At 43.0% G+C, this 21,000-nt stretch overlaps 3 protein-coding genes across 3 annotated transcripts; all 3 read left to right on the top strand.

Moving 5' to 3' along the window:
- Positions 1–1,819: 1,819 nt before the first annotated feature.
- Positions 1,820–3,700, top strand: LOC131042973 (uncharacterized). The gene has a single exon (XM_057976321.2). The coding sequence runs from the start codon at positions 1,820–1,822 to the stop codon at positions 3,698–3,700; it is 1,881 nt and encodes a 626-aa protein (XP_057832304.2).
- A 2,449-nt stretch (positions 3,701–6,149) lies between these two features.
- LOC131075197 (uncharacterized) lies at positions 6,150–8,030 on the top strand. The gene has a single exon (XM_058012023.2). It carries the CDS (start codon positions 6,150–6,152, stop codon positions 8,028–8,030), a length of 1,881 nt encoding a protein of 626 aa, XP_057868006.2.
- Positions 8,031–10,488: 2,458 nt separating this feature from the next.
- LOC131075195 (uncharacterized) lies at positions 10,489–12,369 on the top strand. Its single transcript, XM_058012021.2, has one exon. It carries the CDS (start codon positions 10,489–10,491, stop codon positions 12,367–12,369), a length of 1,881 nt encoding a protein of 626 aa, XP_057868004.2.
- The last annotated feature ends 8,631 nt before the right edge of the window (positions 12,370–21,000 follow it).

Below are 21,000 nucleotides of genomic sequence, written 5' to 3'. Positions count from 1 at the left end.
GATGCTCGCTCTCTGATCGTTCAGATCATTCTTCTCCAGTTACGGGTCTAGTTCAACCTTCTCCTTCCGTCCGCGGTACAGATTCTTCTCCTGTTCGCAGCTCTGGTCAGAACGCAGATCCTCCTGGAGAATCTTTTTGTTTCGGTGAAGCTACTTTCTCTCGTAAGCGTCATCGAGTCGAACCTCAGGGTAACGAGCTTTCCACTCAAATTTCCACCCCTTCTTTTGCTCGAGCTTCTCCTGCTCCTTCTTTTGATTCTTCTCAGAAAAATCTTGATCGTCTTGCTTATTCTTTACGGAAGGAATTTAGTGAGTCTTTTTCTCGTCAGCATCGATCTCTGAAGGATCTAAGTGATTCACTTGGTCGACAACAACGTTCTCTTGATGATTTCGTTAAAAAAACTGACTTTTCTTTCAGTTCTTTTTCTGCGGCTGTTTCTAATTTTCAACAGTTCATGGAGAACTCTTCCAAGCACTCCGCCTCTCTCGAAGCCAAGCTGGAGGCTCTCCTGTCCCGTTCAGATGCGGCTGCTTCCTCAGCTCCTTCAGCTCCTTCAGCTCCTGCGGCTCCTTCGACAGCTCCTTCGGCTCCTTCGTCTGCTCAAGATGTTCCTTCCTCTTCTAATCTTCATTCTGATGTTCCTTCGGATATTCCTTCCGAAGAACCTTCTTCTAAATTTCCTGATCAAATTCAGGTTCTTGTAAATAAGGCTTTCTCTGGCTATAAACGCCTGTGTATTGATGCCGAGCGTTCTAAAGACCATCTTGAACGTCTTAAGAACTTCTCAGCCTCTGGGACTCTCCCTAAAAGTCTGCAAGTTAAACCGCCTCGCATTTCTGTCAATGACTCAGAAGCTAACTCCTTCCTTGAGTCTAAACTAAATGCTCTGCAATCTGATGCTAACAAAGCTTTTCTCTTAGCATACATTGAAGCTGTTTCTAAAGCTTCTGCCAACTTTGATGCCAAAATCAAAAGTTGCATTGATGATTTTGATTCAGTTTTGAAAGGGACCTGTACTGCTCTGCAACATCTTCCTTTTATGGGAGTTTTTTCTGTTTCTGCAGAGGAATGGTACAAAGAGGGTTTAAATGACTTTCATAATAAATGTAATCTTTTTCTGATTGACCGTTCTCTGAAAAAAGCTGCAAAGGCTCAGGCCAATGCTTCCAGAGAATCTTCCAGAGATGCTTCAATGGCTGAAGCCGATGAACTTCCTCCAGATCCGACCATCGCCCAGCTGGTCAATGATAAAATCAACCAGAAACTGAGTTCTCTGTCAAACAAAATTGACTCTCTTCTTAACAATGGCAAGCCTCAAAAGAAGAAATCAAAGAAATCTTCTGGTCCTGCTCAGAAAGGTTCTGCTCAGAAAGGTTCTGCACAGAAAGGTCCTGCTCAGAAAGGTTCTGCACAGAAAAGTCCTGCACAGAAAAGTCCTGCTCAGAAAGGTCCTGCTCGTAAGAATTCTACTCAAAAGAATTCTTCTGCCTCCACCGATGGTGTCCTTCCAAAAAACGGGGTTCCGGCAGTCGGGAAGAACTCCACCTCGACTGCCTCTGGTCCGTTGCCCTCAAAAGCAAGATCATACCCCCACAGAAGACAAAAGATGAATGTGCAATTTGCAGAACATCCAGAATCATCCTCGAGAGGCAAAAACTTTTCAGATTTTCCCCAGAACACTTCCATTCTGGGTCGTCCTCCTCCCTTCCGTCAGAACAATTTTCGCAGGACAAACATTCTTCGGGGACAAGATCGGGGCCTAGGCTTAGGTCAAGACACCGCCTAAACTTCTGGGGGCCTGCTGTCGACCAGGCCTACATGGCTTTATTTTTCTTCTACAGAAAGACTGCTGCGGATGTGGACAACCGTATCTCGAATACTGCCATCCACAACTTCTCCTCTCGGCGCCTCTCTTACGAAGAACGAAAGCTACTGGGTCTCGGCATCAAGTTCATTCCAAGGCCTCCACCTATGTCTCCTTCTCTTATTGCTGAAGAATTCAGAGCTTTTGCCCGTTTGTTTCGTCTTCGCGCCTTTTTTGGTCCGGACTCAGATGCTCCTACTCCTGCTTCTCCTTTCACCAGAGCCTCGTTCCCACCAAAGTTCAAAAAGCGCAACCCCTTCTGGAATCCACCTGATCGGTGCTATCCTCTAGAAGATATTTTGCAACAAGGCGAAGCAATCCTGCAAAAACAATTGGCTTCCGTTTCTTTCTCTGCTCGGCCCATGTTGCCTTCCAGACTGCTCAAGAGTCTAAAAACTCTGAAACGGGATAAGTCGATTATCATCAAACCCGCTGATAAGAATCTCGGACTTGTCATCCTGGATTCTTCTTGGTACCGCTCAGAAGGCCTTAGACAACTTTCTGATTCTCTGGTCTATGAGCGTGTTGACTCTGTTCCTTGGCATATTATCTGGAAACGGCTCTCTGTAATCATTAAGGACTTCAAGTTCCTTCTTGATCCTGTATCTGCCTTTCTCACTAAATTTCCACCTCCCTCTGCGCGGCCCTGTGCTTTCTATCTTCTCCCGAAGATACACAAACCCGTCTTGGCTGGTCGGCCCATCTGCAGTTACTCAGGTTATATCTTAGAGCCTGCTTCTCAGCTTTTACACCATCTTTTGTTTCCCATCCTGCTTGAACAGAAGTCCCACCTCTCTGACTCTCGTACTCTCTTGCGAGATCTCGGTTCTCTCCATCTCCCTACAAGCTGTATCCTTTTCACCTTTGATGTGGAATCTCTGTACCCCAGCATCCCTACTCCTGCGGGTCTTGCAGCTCTGGAAGAGATGGTTTCAGATTACTTCAGAGAGAATTCTTTTGATTCTCGGCTTGTTGATCTGATTGTCAGATTGGCTACTTTGGTGCTCACTTTTCACTACTTGGATTTTGATGGCTTTACTTACAAGCAAGTCAGAGGAACTGCTATGGGAAGCAACTTCGCAGTTGTCTATGCCTGCCTCTTCCTTTGCCATCTAGAAAACCGTCTGTTTGCCAGTTTTGATTGTTCTGAGCTCCTGTTTTTCAAGCGGTATATTGATGATGCAGTTGGTGTCTGGACTGGTTCTGAAGAGACTCTATCTCTCTTTTTTCAGCACTACCAGATGTTCTATCCCGAAATTAAGATCACAACTTGTGTTTCTTCTTCTTCGGTGAACATCCTGGATATTACTTTTTTCAAGGGAGAACGCTTCTCTGCTTCTGGTATTCTTGACACTTGTTGTTTCCAGAAGCCTCTGAACGCCTACCAGTACATCCCTTTTGGATCCTGGCACCCTCAGCACCAAAAGAAGTCTTTTATTATCAGTGAACTGCGTAGATATCTTCTTCGGGAATCCAGTCCCTCTGGTTTTATTCAGCTGAAGAAAATGTTCTATCTCAGGCTTCGAGCTCGCGGCTACCCTAAGAATTTCCTGCTCCAATGCTTCAACAAGGTCTCTCGGACAGACAAGTCAGTGCTCCTCAACAAGCTTCAGCTTCAACCCTTCAAGAGGAGAGGGGCCCCCCTGATTCTTAAGCTGGATTATTGCTCAGCCACTAAAGCTTTAAATCTCGGGGCCACCCTAAACCCTACACTTCATCGGCTCTGCCAAGAAGTCCCTGAACTGCAACACATTTCCCCTCCGAGAGTCTGTTGGCGCAATCCTAGGAAACTAGGATCTTTTTTGCTCAGGAGCAGATTCCTTTCCAGAGGATAATTCTTGTACTACTGATAATTCTTGTACTTCTTGTTTTGTAATCCTTCTCAAAATCCCAGCTGCTTAGTTGGCCTCGATACGTGTGCAACCCCCGGGTTAAGCGCGTTCCGGCCAGAGTAGTTCCGGGAAGGGTGACCTCCCGGGAAGTGCCGGTAGGGACCCCGTGGGTCAATTATAGAAAGGAGCTGACTCGTAGAGTCTGCTCTTTCTATAATTGACTTCTGAGAAGGAATGTTTTCTGTTTTCCGGAAACTTGCTTTTTCGTTTCTGGAAACCTGCTATTTTCGGACTCATCTTTCTGGCATGTTTCTTTTCGCCACATGAGTTCCTTCTGACTCTTCTTTTCGGCATGTTTCTTTTTGCCGCTTGAGTCTCTTAGTATTTATTCTATGCTTACCCACGGCATCATACATTGTAAATCCAACTGATGAGGGGTATTGCCCCGAAACATGTTTTGGAATAAATTTCTGTATGAATGAAAATTCTGTTTTTCTCATTTCGTGGGTTTTCTCTATCTCCCTTTTCTATTGTATCATTTCATTGGAGCTGCAAGTGAAAGTTTAAATTTTTTAAACTCCTAAACTTTTATTTTTCTCACGATGGCCTCCAATGAAGATGATGAGATTGTTCGATGCTCGCTCTCTGATCGTTCAGATCATTCTTCTCCAGTTACGGGTCTAGTTCAACCTTCTCCTTCCGTCCGCGGTACAGATTCTTCTCCTGTTCGCAGCTCTGGTCAGAACGCAGATCCTCCTGGAGAATCTTTTTGTTTCGGTGAAGCTACTTTCTCTCGTAAGCGTCATCGAGTCGAACCTCAGGGTAACGAGCTTTCCACTCAAATTTCCACCCCTTCTTTTGCTCGAGCTTCTCCTGCTCCTTCTTTTGATTCTTCTCAGAAAAATCTTGATCGTCTTGCTTATTCTTTACGGAAGGAATTTAGTGAGTCTTTTTCTCGTCAGCATCGATCTCTGAAGGATCTAAGTGATTCACTTGGTCGACAACAACGTTCTCTTGATGATTTCGTTAAAAAAACTGACTTTTCTTTCAGTTCTTTTTCTGCGGCTGTTTCTAATTTTCAACAGTTCATGGAGAACTCTTCCAAGCACTCCGCCTCTCTCGAAGCCAAGCTGGAGGCTCTCCTGTCCCGTTCAGATGCGGCTGCTTCCTCAGCTCCTTCAGCTCCTTCAGCTCCTGCGGCTCCTTCGACAGCTCCTTCGGCTCCTTCGTCTGCTCAAGATGTTCCTTCCTCTTCTAATCTTCATTCTGATGTTCCTTCGGATATTCCTTCCGAAGAACCTTCTTCTAAATTTCCTGATCAAATTCAGGTTCTTGTAAATAAGGCTTTCTCTGGCTATAAACGCCTGTGTATTGATGCCGAGCGTTCTAAAGACCATCTTGAACGTCTTAAGAACTTCTCAGCCTCTGGGACTCTCCCTAAAAGTCTGCAAGTTAAACCGCCTCGCATTTCTGTCAATGACTCAGAAGCTAACTCCTTCCTTGAGTCTAAACTAAATGCTCTGCAATCTGATGCTAACAAAGCTTTTCTCTTAGCATACATTGAAGCTGTTTCTAAAGCTTCTGCCAACTTTGATGCCAAAATCAAAAGTTGCATTGATGATTTTGATTCAGTTTTGAAAGGGACCTGTACTGCTCTGCAACATCTTCCTTTCATGGGAGTTTTTTCTGTTTCTGCAGAGGAATGGTACAAAGAGGGTTTAAATGACTTTCATAATAAATGTAATCTTTTTCTGATTGACCGTTCTCTGAAAAAAGCTGCAAAGGCTCAGGCCAATGCTTCCAGAGAATCTTCCAGAGATGCTTCAATGGCTGAAGCCGATGAACTTCCTCCAGATCCGACCATCGCCCAGCTGGTCAATGATAAAATCAACCAGAAACTGAGTTCTCTGTCAAACAAAATTGACTCTCTTCTTAACAATGGCAAGCCTCAAAAGAAGAAATCAAAGAAATCTTCTGGTTCTGCTCAGAAAGGTTCTGCACAGAAAGGTCCTGCTCAGAAAGGTTCTGCACAGAAAAGTCCTGCACAGAAAAGTCCTGCTCAGAAAGGTCCTGCTCAGAAAGGTCCTGCTCGTAAGAATTCTGCTCAAAAGAATTCTTCTACCTCCACCGATGGTGTCCTTCCAAAAAACGGGGTTCCGGCAGTCGGGAAGAACTCCACCTCGACTGCCTCTGGTCCGTTGCCCTCAAAAGCAAGATCATACCCCCACAGAAGACAAAAGATGAATGTGCAATTTGCAGAACATCCAGAATCATCCTCGAGAGGCAAAAACTTTTCAGATTTTCCCCAGAACACTTCCATTCTGGGTCGTCCTCCTCCCTTCCGTCAGAACATTTTTCGCAGGACAAACATTCTTCGGGGACAAGATCGGGGCCTAGGCTTAGGTCAAGACACCGCCTAAACTTCTGGGGGCCTGCTGTCGACCAGGCCTACATGGCTTTATTTTTCTTCTACAGAAAGACTGCTGCGGATGTGGACAACCGTATCTCGAATACTGCCATCCACAACTTCTCCTCTCGGCGCCTCTCTTACGAAGAACGAAAGCTACTGGGTCTCGGCATCAAGTTCATTCCAAGGCCTCCACCTATGTCTCCTTCTCTTATTGCTGAAGAATTCAGAGCTTTTGCCCGTTTGTTTCGTCTTCGCGCCTTTTTTGGTCCGGACTCAGATGCTCCTGCTCCTGCTTCTCCTTTCACCAGAGCCTCGTTCCCACCAAAGTTCAAAAAGCGCAACCCCTTCTGGAATCCACCTGATCGGTGCTATCCTCTAGAAGATATTTTGCAACAAGGCGAAGCAATCCTGCAAAAACAATTGGCTTCCGTTTCTTTCTCTGCTCGACCCATGTTGCCTTCCAGACTGCTCAAGAGTCTAAAAACTCTGAAACGGGATAAGTCGATTATCATCAAACCCGCTGATAAGAATCTCGGACTTGTCATCCTGGATTCTTCTTGGTACCGCTCAGAAGGCCTTAGACAACTTTCTGATTCTCTGGTCTATGAGCGTGTTGACTCTGTTCCTTGGCATATTATCTGGAAACGGCTCTCTGTAATCATTAAGGACTTCAAGTTCCTTCTTGATCCTGTATCTGCCTTTCTCACTAAATTTCCACCTCCCTCTGCGCGGCCCTGTGCTTTCTATCTTCTCCCGAAGATACACAAACCCGTCTTGGTTGGTCGGCCCATCTGCAGTTACTCAGGTTTTATCTTAGAGCCTGCTTCTCAGCTTTTACACCATCTTTTGTTTCCCATCCTGCTTGAACAGAAGTCCCACCTTTCTGACTCTCGTACTCTTTTGCGAGATCTCGGTTCTCTCCATCTCCCTTCAAGCTGTATCCTTTTCACCTTTGATGTGGAATCTCTGTACCCCAGCATCCCTACTCCTGCGGGTCTTGCAGCTCTGGAAGAGATGGTTTCAGATTACTTCAGAGAGAATTCCTTTGATTCTCGGCTTGTTGATCTGATTGTCAGATTGGCTACTTTGGTGCTCACTTTTCACTACTTGGATTTTGATGGCATTACTTACAAGCAAGTCAGAGGAACTGCTATGGGAAGCAACTTCGCAGTTGTCTATGCCTGCCTCTTCCTCTGCCATCTAGAAAACCGTCTGTTTGCCAGTTTTGATTGTTCTGAGCTCCTGTTTTTCAAGCGGTATATTGATGATGCAGTTGGTGTCTGGACTGGTTCTGAAGAGACTCTATCTCTCTTTTTTCAGCACTACCAGATGTTCTATCCCGAAATTAAGATCACAACTTGTGTTTCTTCTTCTTCGGTGAACATCCTGGACATTACTTTTTTCAAGGGAGAACGCTTCTCTGCTTCTGGTATTCTTGACACTTGTTGTTTCCAGAAGCCTCTGAACGCCTACCAGTACATCCCTTTTGGATCCTGGCACCCTCAGCACCAAAAGAAGTCTTTTATTATCAGTGAACTGCGCAGATATCTTCTTCGAGAATCCAGTCCCTCTGGTTTTATTCAGCTGAAGAAATTGTTCTATCTCAGGCTTCGAGCTCGCGGCTACCCTAAGAATTTCCTGCTCCAGTGCTTCAACAAGGTCTCTCGGACAGACAAGTCAGTGCTCCTCAACAAGCTTCAGCTTCAGCCCTTCAAGAGGAGAGGGGCCCCCCTGATTCTTAAGCTGGATTATTGCTCAGCCACTAAAGCTTTAAATCTCGGGGCCACCCTAAACCCTACACTTCATCGGCTCTGCCAAGAAGTCCCTGAACTGCAACACATTTCCCCTCCGAGAGTCTGTTGGCGCAATCCTAGGAAACTAGGATCTTTTTTGCTCAGGAGCAGATTCCTTTCCAGAGGATAATTCTTGTACTACTGTTAATTCTTGTACTTCTTGTTTCTCATGTTTTGTAATCCTTCTCAAAATCCCAGCTGCTTAGTTGGCCTCGATACGTGTGCAACCCCCGGGTTAAGCGCGCTCCGGCCAGAGTAGTTCCGGGATGGGTGACCTCCCGGGAAGTGCCGGTAGGGACCCCGTGGGTCAATTATAGAAAGGAGCTGACTCGTAGAGTCTGCTCTTTCTATAATTAACTTCTGAGAAGGAATGTTTTCTGTTTTCCGGAAACTTGCTTTTTCGTTTCTGGAAACCTGCTATTTTCGGACTCATTTTTCTGGCATGTTTCTTTTCGCCACATGAGTTCCTTCTGACTCTTCTTTTCGGCATGTTTCTTTTTGCCGCTTGAGTCTCTTAGTATTTATTCTATGCTTACCCACGGCATCATACATTGTAAATCCAACTGATGAGGGGTATTGCCCCGAAACATGTTTTGGAATAAATTTCTGTATGAATGAAAATTCTGTTTTTCTCATTTCGTGGGTTTTCTCTTTCTTTCTTTTCTATTGTATCATTTCATTGGAGCTGCAAGTGAAAGTTTAAATTTTTTAAACTCCTAAACTTTTATTTTTCTCACGATGGCCTCCAATGAAGATGATGAGATTGTTCGATGCTCGCTCTCTGATCGTTCAGATCATTCTTCTCCAGTTACGGGACTGGTTCAACCTTCTCCTTCAGTCCGCGGTACAGATTCTTCTCCTGTTCGCAGCTCTGGTCAGAACGCAGATCCTCCTGGAGAATCTTTTTGTTTCGGTGAAGCTACTTTCTCTCGTAAGCGTCATCGAGTCGAACCTCAGGGTAACGAGCTTTCCACTCTAATTTCCACCCCTTCTTTTGCTCGAGCTTCTCCTGCTCCTTCTTTTGATTCTTCTCAGAAAAATCTTGATCGTCTTGCTTATTCTTTACGGAAGGAATTTAGTGAATCTTTTTCTCGTCAGCATCGTTCTCTGAAGGATCTAAGTGATTCACTTGGTCGACAACAACGTTCTCTTGATAATTTCGTTAAAAAAACTGACATTTCTTTCAGTTCTTTTTCTGCGGCTGTTTCTAATTTTCAACAGTTCATGGAGAACTCTTCCAAGCACTCCGCCTCTCTCGAAGCCAAGCTGGAGGCTCTCCTGTCCCGTTCAGATGCGGCTGCTTCCTCAGCTCCTTCAGCTCCTTCAGCTCCTGCGGCTCCTTCGACAGCTCCTTCGGCTCCTTCGTCTGCTCAAGATGTTCCTTCCTCTTCTAATCTTCATTCTGATGTTCCTTCGGATATTCCTTCCGAAGAACCTTCTTCTAAATTTCCTGATCAAATTCAGGTTCTTGTAAATAAGGCTTTCTCTGGCTATAAACGCCTGTGTATTGATGCCGAGCGTTCTAAAGACCATCTTGAACGTCTTAAGAACTTCTCAGCCTCTGGGACTCTCCCTAAAAGTCTGCAAGTTAAACCGCCTCGCATTTCTGTCAATGACTCAGAAGCTAACTCCTTCCTTGAGTCTAAACTAAATGCTCTGCAATCTGATGCTAACAAAGCTTTTCTCTTAGCATACATTGAAGCTGTTTCTAAAGCTTCTGCCAACTTTGATGCCAAAATCAAAAGTTGCATTGATGATTTTGATTCAGTTTTGAAAGGGACCTGTACTGCTCTGCAACATCTTCCTTTCATGGGAGTTTTTTCTGTTTCTGCAGAGGAATGGTACAAAGAGGGTTTAAATGACTTTCATAATAAATGTAATCTTTTTCTGATTGACCGTTCTCTGAAAAAAGCTGCAAAGGCTCAGGCCAATGCTTCCAGAGAATCTTCCAGAGATGCTTCAATGGCTGAAGCCGATGAACTTCCTCCAGATCCGACCATCGCCCAGCTGGTCAATGATAAAATCAACCAGAAACTGAGTTCTCTGTCAAACAAAATTGACTCTCTTCTTAACAATGGCAAGCCTCAAAAGAAGAAATCAAAGAAATCTTCTGGTTCTGCTCAGAAAGGTTCTGCACAGAAAGGTCCTGCTCAGAAAGGTTCTGCACAGAAAAGTCCTGCACAGAAAAGTCCTGCTCAGAAAGGTCCTGCTCAGAAAGGTCCTGCTCGTAAGAATTCTGCTCAAAAGAATTCTTCTACCTCCACCGATGGTGTCCTTCCAAAAAACGGGGTTCCGGCAGTCGGGAAGAACTCCACCTCGACTGCCTCTGGTCCGTTGCCCTCAAAAGCAAGATCATACCCCCACAGAAGACAAAAGATGAATGTGCAATTTGCAGAACATCCAGAATCATCCTCGAGAGGCAAAAACTTTTCAGATTTTCCCCAGAACACTTCCATTCTGGGTCGTCCTCCTCCCTTCCGTCAGAACATTTTTCGCAGGACAAACATTCTTCGGGGACAAGATCGGGGCCTAGGCTTAGGTCAAGACACCGCCTAAACTTCTGGGGGCCTGCTGTCGACCAGGCCTACATGGCTTTATTTTTCTTCTACAGAAAGACTGCTGCGGATGTGGACAACCGTATCTCGAATACTGCCATCCACAACTTCTCCTCTCGGCGCCTCTCTTACGAAGAACGAAAGCTACTGGGTCTCGGCATCAAGTTCATTCCAAGGCCTCCACCTATGTCTCCTTCTCTTATTGCTGAAGAATTCAGAGCTTTTGCCCGTTTGTTTCGTCTTCGCGCCTTTTTTGGTCCGGACTCAGATGCTCCTGCTCCTGCTTCTCCTTTCACCAGAGCCTCGTTCCCACCAAAGTTCAAAAAGCGCAACCCCTTCTGGAATCCACCTGATCGGTGCTATCCTCTAGAAGATATTTTGCAACAAGGCGAAGCAATCCTGCAAAAACAATTGGCTTCCGTTTCTTTCTCTGCTCGACCCATGTTGCCTTCCAGACTGCTCAAGAGTCTAAAAACTCTGAAACGGGATAAGTCGATTATCATCAAACCCGCTGATAAGAATCTCGGACTTGTCATCCTGGATTCTTCTTGGTACCGCTCAGAAGGCCTTAGACAACTTTCTGATTCTCTGGTCTATGAGCGTGTTGACTCTGTTCCTTGGCATATTATCTGGAAACGGCTCTCTGTAATCATTAAGGACTTCAAGTTCCTTCTTGATCCTGTATCTGCCTTTCTCACTAAATTTCCACCTCCCTCTGCGCGGCCCTGTGCTTTCTATCTTCTCCCGAAGATACACAAACCCGTCTTGGTTGGTCGGCCCATCTGCAGTTACTCAGGTTTTATCTTAGAGCCTGCTTCTCAGCTTTTACACCATCTTTTGTTTCCCATCCTGCTTGAACAGAAGTCCCACCTTTCTGACTCTCGTACTCTTTTGCGAGATCTCGGTTCTCTCCATCTCCCTTCAAGCTGTATCCTTTTCACCTTTGATGTGGAATCTCTGTACCCCAGCATCCCTACTCCTGCGGGTCTTGCAGCTCTGGAAGAGATGGTTTCAGATTACTTCAGAGAGAATTCCTTTGATTCTCGGCTTGTTGATCTGATTGTCAGATTGGCTACTTTGGTGCTCACTTTTCACTACTTGGATTTTGATGGCATTACTTACAAGCAAGTCAGAGGAACTGCTATGGGAAGCAACTTCGCAGTTGTCTATGCCTGCCTCTTCCTCTGCCATCTAGAAAACCGTCTGTTTGCCAGTTTTGATTGTTCTGAGCTCCTGTTTTTCAAGCGGTATATTGATGATGCAGTTGGTGTCTGGACTGGTTCTGAAGAGACTCTATCTCTCTTTTTTCAGCACTACCAGATGTTCTATCCCGAAATTAAGATCACAACTTGTGTTTCTTCTTCTTCGGTGAACATCCTGGACATTACTTTTTTCAAGGGAGAACGCTTCTCTGCTTCTGGTATTCTTGACACTTGTTGTTTCCAGAAGCCTCTGAACGCCTACCAGTACATCCCTTTTGGATCCTGGCACCCTCAGCACCAAAAGAAGTCTTTTATTATCAGTGAACTGCGCAGATATCTTCTTCGAGAATCCAGTCCCTCTGGTTTTATTCAGCTGAAGAAATTGTTCTATCTCAGGCTTCGAGCTCGCGGCTACCCTAAGAATTTCCTGCTCCAGTGCTTCAACAAGGTCTCTCGGACAGACAAGTCAGTGCTCCTCAACAAGCTTCAGCTTCAGCCCTTCAAGAGGAGAGGGGCCCCCCTGATTCTTAAGCTGGATTATTGCTCAGCCACTAAAGCTTTAAATCTCGGGGCCACCCTAAACCCTACACTTCATCGGCTCTGCCAAGAAGTCCCTGAACTGCAACACATTTCCCCTCCGAGAGTCTGTTGGCGCAATCCTAGGAAACTAGGATCTTTTTTGCTCAGGAGCAGATTCCTTTCCAGAGGATAATTCTTGTACTACTGTTAATTCTTGTACTTCTTGTTTCTCATGTTTTGTAATCCTTCTCAAAATCCCAGCTGCTTAGTTGGCCTCGATACGTGTGCAACCCCCGGGTTAAGCGCGCTCCGGCCAGAGTAGTTCCGGGATGGGTGACCTCCCGGGAAGTGCCGGTAGGGACCCCGTGGGTCAATTATAGAAAGGAGCTGACTCGTAGAGTCTGCTCTTTCTATAATTAACTTCTGAGAAGGAATGTTTTCTGTTTTCCGGAAACTTGCTTTTTCGTTTCTGGAAACCTGCTATTTTCGGACTCATTTTTCTGGCATGTTTCTTTTCGCCACATGAGTTCCTTCTGACTCTTCTTTTCGGCATGTTTCTTTTTGCCGCTTGAGTCTCTTAGTATTTATTCTATGCTTACCCACGGCATCATACATTGTAAATCCAACTGATGAGGGGTATTGCCCCGAAACATGTTTTGGAATAAATTTCTGTATGAATGAAAATTCTGTTTTTCTCATTTCGTGGGTTTTCTCTTTCTTTCTTTTCTATTGTATCATTTCATTGGAGCTGCAAGTGAAAGTTTAAATTTTTTAAACTCCTAAATTTTTTAAACTCCTAAATTTTTTAAACTCCTAAATTTTTTAAATTTTTTAAATTTTTTAAACTCCTAATTTTTTAAACTCCTAAATTTTTTAAACTCCTAAATTTTTTAAACTCCTAAAATTTTTTAAAATTTTTTAAACTCCTAAATTTTTTAAATTTTTTAAAATTTTTTAAAATTTTTTAAACCCTAAACCCTAAACCCTAAACCCTAAACCCTAAACCCTAAACCCTAAACCCTAAACCCTAAACCCTAAATGGTACTGGTTTATAGTTGTTTCCAATTAAACCCTAAACCCTAAACCCTAAACCCTAAACCCTAAACCCTAAACCCTAAACCCTAAACCCTAAACCCTAAACCCTAAACCCAAAACCCAAAACCCTAAACCCTAAACCCTAAACCCAAAACCCAAAACCCAAAACCCAAAACCCAAAACCCTAAACCCTAAACCCTAAACCCAAAACCCAAAACCCTAAACCCAAAACCCTAAACCCAAAACCCTAAACCCAAAACCCAAAACCCTAAACCCAAAACCCTAAACCCAAAACCCAAAACCCAAAACCCAAAACCCTAAACCCTAAACCCTAAACCCTAAACCCTAAACCCTAAACCCTAAACCCTAAACCCTAAATTTTTTAAACTCCTAAATTTTCTAAACCCCAAACCCTAAACCCCAAACCCTAAACCCCAAACCCCAAACCCTAAACCCTAAACCCTAAACCCTAAACCCTAAACCCTAAACCCTAAACCCTAAACCCTAAAACCCTAAACCCTAAACCCTAAACCCTAAACCCTAAGCTGCAAGTGAAAGTTTAAATTTTTTAAACCCTAAACCCTAAACCCCAAACCCCAAACCCGAAACCCCAAACCCCAAACCCGAAACCCGAAACCCCAAACCCCAAACCCCAACCCCAAACCCCAAACCCCAAACCCTAAACCCTAAACCCTAAACCCTAAACCCTAAACCCTAAACCCTAAACCCTAAACCCTAAACCCTAAACCTAAAACCCTAAAACCCTAAAACCCTAAAACCCTAAAACCCTAAACCCTAAACCCAAAACCCTAAACCCAAAACCCTAAACCCAAAACCCAAAACCCAAAACCCAAAACCCAAAACCCAAAACCCAAAACCCTAAACCCTAAACCCTAAACCCTAAACCCTAAACCCTAAACCCTAAACCCTAAACCCTAAACCCAAAACCCTAAACCCAAAACCCAAAACCCAAAACCCAAAACCCAAAACCCTAAACCCTAAACCCTAAACCCAAAACCCAAAACCCTAAACCCTAAACCCTAAACCCTAAACCCTAAACCCAAAACCCTAAACCCTAAACCCTAAACCCTAAACCCTAAACCCTAAACCCAAAACCCAAAACCCTAAACCCTAAACCCTAAACCCAAAACCCAAAACCCTAAACCCAAAACCCAAAACCCAAAACCCAAAACCCAAAACCCTAAACCCTAAACCCAAAACCCAAAACCCAAAACCCAAAACCCAAAACCCTAAACCCAAAACCCAAAACCCAAAACCCTAAACCCTAAACCCTAAACCCTAAACCCTAAACCCCAAACCCTAAACCCCAAACCCTAAACCCTAAACCCTAAACCCTAAACCCTAAAACCCTAAACCCTAAACCCTAAACCCTAAAATTATAATCCTTAAATTATAATCTTAAATTATAATCTTAAATTATAATCTTAAATTATAATCTTAAATTATAATCTTAAATTATAATCCTTAAATTATAATCTTAAATTATAATCCTTAAATTATAATCTTAAATTATAATCTTAAATTATAATCTTAAATTATAATCCTTAAATTATAATCTTAAATTATAATCTTAAATTATAATCTTAAATTATAATCCTTAAATTATAATCCTTAAATTATAATCTTAAATTATAATCTTAAATTATAACCCTAAACCCTAAACCCTAAACCCTAAACCCTAAACCCTAAACCCTAAACCCTAAACCCTAAAACCTAAACCCTAAACCCTAAACCCTAAACCCTAAACCCTAAACCCTACTTGGTACTGGTTTATAGTTGTTTCCAATTAAACCCTAAACCCTAAACCCTAAACCCTAAACCCTAAACCCTAAACCCTAAAACCCTAAAACCCTAAAACCCTAAACCCTAAACCCTAAACCCTAAACCCTAAACCCTAAACCCTAAACCCTAAACCCTAAACCCCAAACCCCAAACCCCAAACCCCAAACCCTAAACCCTAAGCCCTGGCTTTGTTTTGGTTTGCCTTTGCCTGACCTTTCCAAAAGTTGGTATCAGAGCCAATTGCTCATCTTTGTAATCCGGGAGAGGGACCCTAAACCCTAAAGCCTAATAGTGGAGTGAAAAATTTCTTCGCAAATTCTGTTTCAATCTTCTGAAAGTCTTTTGCACATGTTTCGGTTGTATGCTTTGTTTATCAAAACTTAAGCCATAAAAGCACAGTTAGCCATAAAATTCTCCGTGTTTTGGGTAGTTAAAGGCAGAAGAGGTTTTATCCCAGTAAGTCCTTGTTTTTATTCCCAGTGTAAGGAGAAGGACGCCGTTAGCTGTGTGGACGCCGTTTAAGAAAAGAAAGCAAAGTAGTCAGCTCCCTCTGTACGAAATGGCCGGAAGAAGATCAGATGCAGGAAGCGAGAAGGAAGCAGTCACCGACTTTACCAGCTTCAGGGAACAAGAAGTCTCTCTTGGGGACTACATTTGTCAGCAAGATATCTCTGCAACCATTCCTGAGGAAGTTGCAGTCAGCGAAGACCCTACGGGTAGATTTACCATACCTGCTCTAAGCTTTACTGATTTATATCCTGATTTGAAAAAGAGTATTTTTATGCAGTATAAATCTAAGCTTATTTGTAAAGTAGCAGAATTACAAATTCCTGTTAAAGGAACCTGTACAGAAACAATTCAATTGTTAGGTAATGAGGAGTTGAGAAAACTCCATGAAATGGCGCAAAGTAGTAAATCTGCATATCAATACATGCATCTTTCTGCAGTTCGTATAGGACTGGAAAAGAAATATAGGGATGGCTTACCTGTAGTAGCCTTTTTAGCCCTAGCAGATGAACGCCATAAGCGTACCAGTGATGCGCTTCTAGGAGGAGTCATGAAAAGTTTAAGTCAGGGTTCATGTATGTTTGATTGTTACCCTAACTTTTCTGTCTCACTCAAAGATCCCCATCTGAATAAGGTTTTGTCCTTCAAATTTGCAACTAACTACCTTCAGATGGAAACTGATGCAATCTCGCATGTGGTACATTTTAGAGTCTATTACAGACTATTCAATACCACAATGCCTTTCCTGCTAAAACCCACAATAGACGGCCAACCTATAGGAGCAGGAAGAAGTGTTGCCTGGAACACAGATTGCCGCGGATCCAAGATATCCGCACCACAGGCCATACACTGGAAGGATATTAAGCTTCCTACCCAGTGGGCTCTGGATTTATTTACAAAGAAAAATAATCCAGAACCAGTAGAAATATCTCACGTTGAAGAAACGGGAGATAAAACAATTTTGCATTTCGGAGATAGCCGAAGAGTCTTTAACCCTCAAACGGGACAGACATCAGGCTCATCCTCCCAAGGATACATTGTGGAAGAACCTTTTTCGCGTTCTTCCTCATTCTCCGCTGGATCATCTTCCCAGCGATTTGCAGCTCCAGACATTCGGAGAGAAGTAATTCCTCCAGAAACTACACCTGTCTGTAATCACTTAGGAGCTACTCTCAATCATCACTCTGGCACCGGCAAATGTACAAAGTGCCAAAGTATTTTTATTATACCAAAATGTATGCATCCGAAAGTTCAGTCGGTCGACATTTTCGGTACAGTAAGATGTCTCAACTGTCAGTATGAGTTCAGAGGACAGATTGAGTCAAAACCAGATCCTAAGAGTAACAGAACCTTAGGACAAGAATCAATCTTAGGAGACACAGCATGGCCCATTCAGCCATGTCAACACAAGAATCTCCTTGAAGATCCCTTGGGTCCTATTAAGTGCCCAAGTTGTTTGAAGAACTTCACTTACATCTTCACCAGTAATATGCTTAGTGCAGTCGAGTATGAAGAACCCGACCATGAGAAAGGTGAGGATGAAGAAGAAGAACTGTTGATTCCAGGAGGAAAATCCTACAAACCTGGAACCCTGCCAAAGTTTGCAGATTTTGTCAGATATGACAAGGCAGGAAAATATTGGATTCAAGCCTGGCCTCAGAAAGTGAACCCAGCAGGAGTAGAATCTACAACAGAGGTTAGGATGATGAACTGGACCAACCTGTGTCTACGGCACCAGTCATTAATGAATCTAAGAACACTTAGAGTTGCCATAGAAGTCAGAGATGAAGTCAAATACCATCAGGCAACGACACAACAACAGAAGGATCAGATAGCCAGTCAGATCCGCATAGACCGACAGGTCTATGAAGAGTATCTCAAAAATGAGATACAAGATTTTAAGAAGGAATTTAAAACCTTCACTCAGCGCGCAGAGAACTGGTGGGGTCAACACCAAACAGATCTCAAGCAAGCACGGCAAGCTGCAGAAGAAGCCAAGGTTGTGGCCCAAAAAATAGCAAAAGCAGCTTTAGCAATTCATGAAGATGTTAGGGCAATAGCCCAACTGACTGATAAAAATACAGCAGCATTAGATACACTGAATGTTAGAATGGCTAATCTAGAAATCAATGGAACAGATAGCAACATTCAGATGCAGACAGTAGTCAGTAAGGTAGACAACATCTTGCATAGTCCATTTGCAGAAGGCCCCTCTGCAAATACATCCAGAAGATATCCTTTAGGAGAAACTTCTGCAGAACGACTTGATCGGGAAGTCCGAACTCAAGTCTTTGTTCAACCAGATCCCAATCAAAAATGGGATGTCAGACGTGGCCAATTTGTCCCAAAATCAAGTTCAATGGCAAAACTACAGACTAGTGGATCAGCTAACCAACCCGGACCTGACCCCTACCTGTCTAATGTCAAAAGTCAAGGGACTCTACTTCCCTCATGGACGGCCATGGATTCCTATGACCCTGTAAAAAATAAAGCCACTATTGAAGCAATGCAGAGTTGGGTTGATAACCAACAACTCAAATTTCCAAACACACCACCAGAAGAAATTATAGAAATGGCGGTGAATTCAATGACAGGCTTAGCAGCAACAGTCTGGAAGGGTCTAGATGCAACAATGCGACAGGAGCTTATTCAGCGTGGAATGCCTGCAGTAGCAGCAGAACTCTGTCGACAATTTGTTGGTAATATTCCTACTCTCGAAGCTAAATTTTTGAAAAAATTCGAGAACCTGGAATGCTGTGAAGTAAAATATCTTCACAAATATTTTCAAGAACAGTTTATAAATTTTAACCAGTCAGGGGCAGCAATGTCTGAAAGACTAGGCACCATATTTTTAAAAAGCATCCATCATGTTGGTGAATTGTATTATAACAAATTTTGTGAGTCTTTACGTGTACAGCAAAAGGCATGGCCCTCAGTCACCATGATAGAGATGTTTGAATTCATTGATAAACTCAATGAAGAAATTCTGAAAGCAGATGAAGACAACCGAGCTGTTCGAGAAATTCGGCCTCTACTAAGAGACAATGTTCTGAAAGTCCTGATTCCAAAGAAAGGATTTGGTTGTGATCCACTTGAAAGACGAATCAGTACAGTGAAAAGAACCAGTCTCAGAAAAGAGAAGATCCGTGGAAAAACCACATCCTCTCACAAATGTGAAACCTGCGCCACAAAGCCGAAGAAAGGATTCTTCAAGCGACGCAGCAGCTTTCCAAAGAAGGTTGGTAAGAAATTTAATCCAACCTGCTACATTTGCAAAGGTCCTCATTATGCAACTAAATGCCCTCAGAAAGGTTCCAAGAAAGGAATCAAAAAATCAAATATGGCATCTGAATTAGGAATTGAAGAAAAGGATTTAATCTTTTTTGATGATACTCCTTCAGAATCAGATGAAGAATGTTTTCATTTTCATTCAGAAGAATCTAACAGTGACACAGAGCAATCTGAAGAATCAGAAGAATCTGAAGAAGATGAGAATGTCATATTCTCAGTACTGATGGCAAGAGGATCTACTTTGGGTAAAACCAAAGAGCAAGAGCTTGAAGAAGCTCAGACTCAAAAAAGAGAACTCCTGTTGAAACTTGAAAGTTTCAGTGACGGAATTGGAGTTCAAAAGCAGAGAGAAATAGAGCTAGCAGAGCTCCAAAGGTTTATTGACGGCTTAGTCAATGAACTAGAAATCAGAGAAGTTCGTCGACAAAGACGAATCGAGGAACTTGCAGCAGAAGCAGAACAAATGAATGCAAGAGAAGAACCAGAGCCTTCGGCTCAAGGTTATGTTCCCAGTAGACGCGAATGGCGTCATAAAAGAATGCATCAGCTAGAGCAAGTACTAACAGAAGCCAGAATTGAGTTAACATGGCTTCAGGCTGAAGAACGGGAAGATCAAGTGAAAACCGCTACAGAACAAGAGAAGGCACTTGAAGATTTCTCACGACATCTGTATCAAGGAGAAGGATCTTCCAGAACAGCCCAATTACAGATCAATCCCTATAGAAAAGGAGTTCGCATTGGCAAAACCATTGACCTGAATTCAGGGATGACAGAAGAAGAAGAAGCATTCTTCGAACAACTGCAGAATAGAGTATCTGAACAACAATTCCAAAAGTTTATTCAGAGTGACAGTTCAGATGACGAAGAAGTTCCGTATGATCGAAGAAGCCGAAGCTCATTCATGGCTTCCACTATTTGTCCTACAATAAAGGTAACTATTTGTTTTCCTGGTATCCAGAATTATCAGTTAATGAGTATGTTGGATACTGGTGCTAACCTAAACCTTGCTAGATGGCATTGTTTTCCAAAGGGAAACTGGGAACCAAGCAGACAAGGTATTAACTTCGGCGGGAATTTTCGCATGTCACATTGGCAATGCTGGGCCCCGATTCTTTTTCCTAACAATTCTATTCATCAGTTATTATTTGTTCATACAGAACTACCAGATCATGATTTAGCCATTGGAGCCGCCAGTATGCGTTCATGGGAACCTTATACTTTTGCAGCAAAGGAAGTTATTTTTAAAGGAAATTCTTTTCCTAGATTAATTAATTATGACTGTATCTCATCCAAATGTCTGTCTGTTCCAATACCAGAAACTTATCAGAAGATACAGAAAAAGGATAAAACCAGTTGGATTGGAAGGAAGCTCGAAAAAGCTGAAACAGAACTTCAGCAAATTCAGCAAGAATTTGCAGACACAGTCATGAGTAAAGATCTCAATAAATTGAAGAGAGATCTTTGGTGCACACTTCCATTACAGAAAGATGATTCTGGTAAAGAGCTAACACCTGTATTTAAGGCTAACTATTTTTTGATGAACAAGGATGAACAGATTCAGTGTGCAGAGGAAATTCAGAAACTTCTGCAACTAGGTATGATTCAAGAATCCAAATCTCCATTTTGTTGTCATGCAATGTATGTGCCAAAAATGGACGAAAATGGAAATGAGCTTAAAGAGAAACGGTTAGTGGTTAACTACAAACCGTTAAATAAGATTTTGGAATCTAATCAGCATCCTTTACCATCCAAAGATTTTATTTGGAGCCTTATTCAAGGCGCTAACCTCTTTTCAAAGTTTGATTTGACTAAGGGTTTCTGGCAAATAAAGATTGTGCCAGAAGATAGATACAAGACGGCCTTCTCGGTCCCACAAGGACTGTACGAATGGACAGTTCTACCATTCGGGATCAAGACCGCACCATCAATATTCCAAGGGCACATGGACCGGATCTTCCGGCCCCACTTCAAAATAATGGTACCCTATATTGATGATATTCTTTTGTTTTCAAAGACCCCATCAGAGCACCTTTCGGCGCTCCGAATCCTAAAAGATGTATGTACAGCACATGGATTGATCATTAATCCTGACAAGTGTCATTTCTGCCAAAAGGAAATCATTTTCCTTGGGATACGTCTCCTTCCAGGTGGCGAAATCCAAGTCCAAGATCACATCCTCCGACGCATC

Source organism: Cryptomeria japonica, unplaced genomic scaffold (assembly GCF_030272615.1).
Source record: "Cryptomeria japonica unplaced genomic scaffold, Sugi_1.0 HiC_scaffold_893, whole genome shotgun sequence".
NCBI lineage: Eukaryota > Viridiplantae > Streptophyta > Pinopsida > Cupressales > Cupressaceae > Cryptomeria > Cryptomeria japonica.
This window is presented reverse-complemented; position numbering and strand designations above follow the sequence as displayed.

Coding starts and splice junctions, on each gene's coding strand:
- LOC131042973 (XM_057976321.2), top strand. CDS start 1,820: ATGGCTTTATTTTTCTTCTACAGAAAGACTGCTGCGGATGTGGACAAC.
- LOC131075197 (XM_058012023.2), top strand. CDS start 6,150: ATGGCTTTATTTTTCTTCTACAGAAAGACTGCTGCGGATGTGGACAAC.
- LOC131075195 (XM_058012021.2), top strand. CDS start 10,489: ATGGCTTTATTTTTCTTCTACAGAAAGACTGCTGCGGATGTGGACAAC.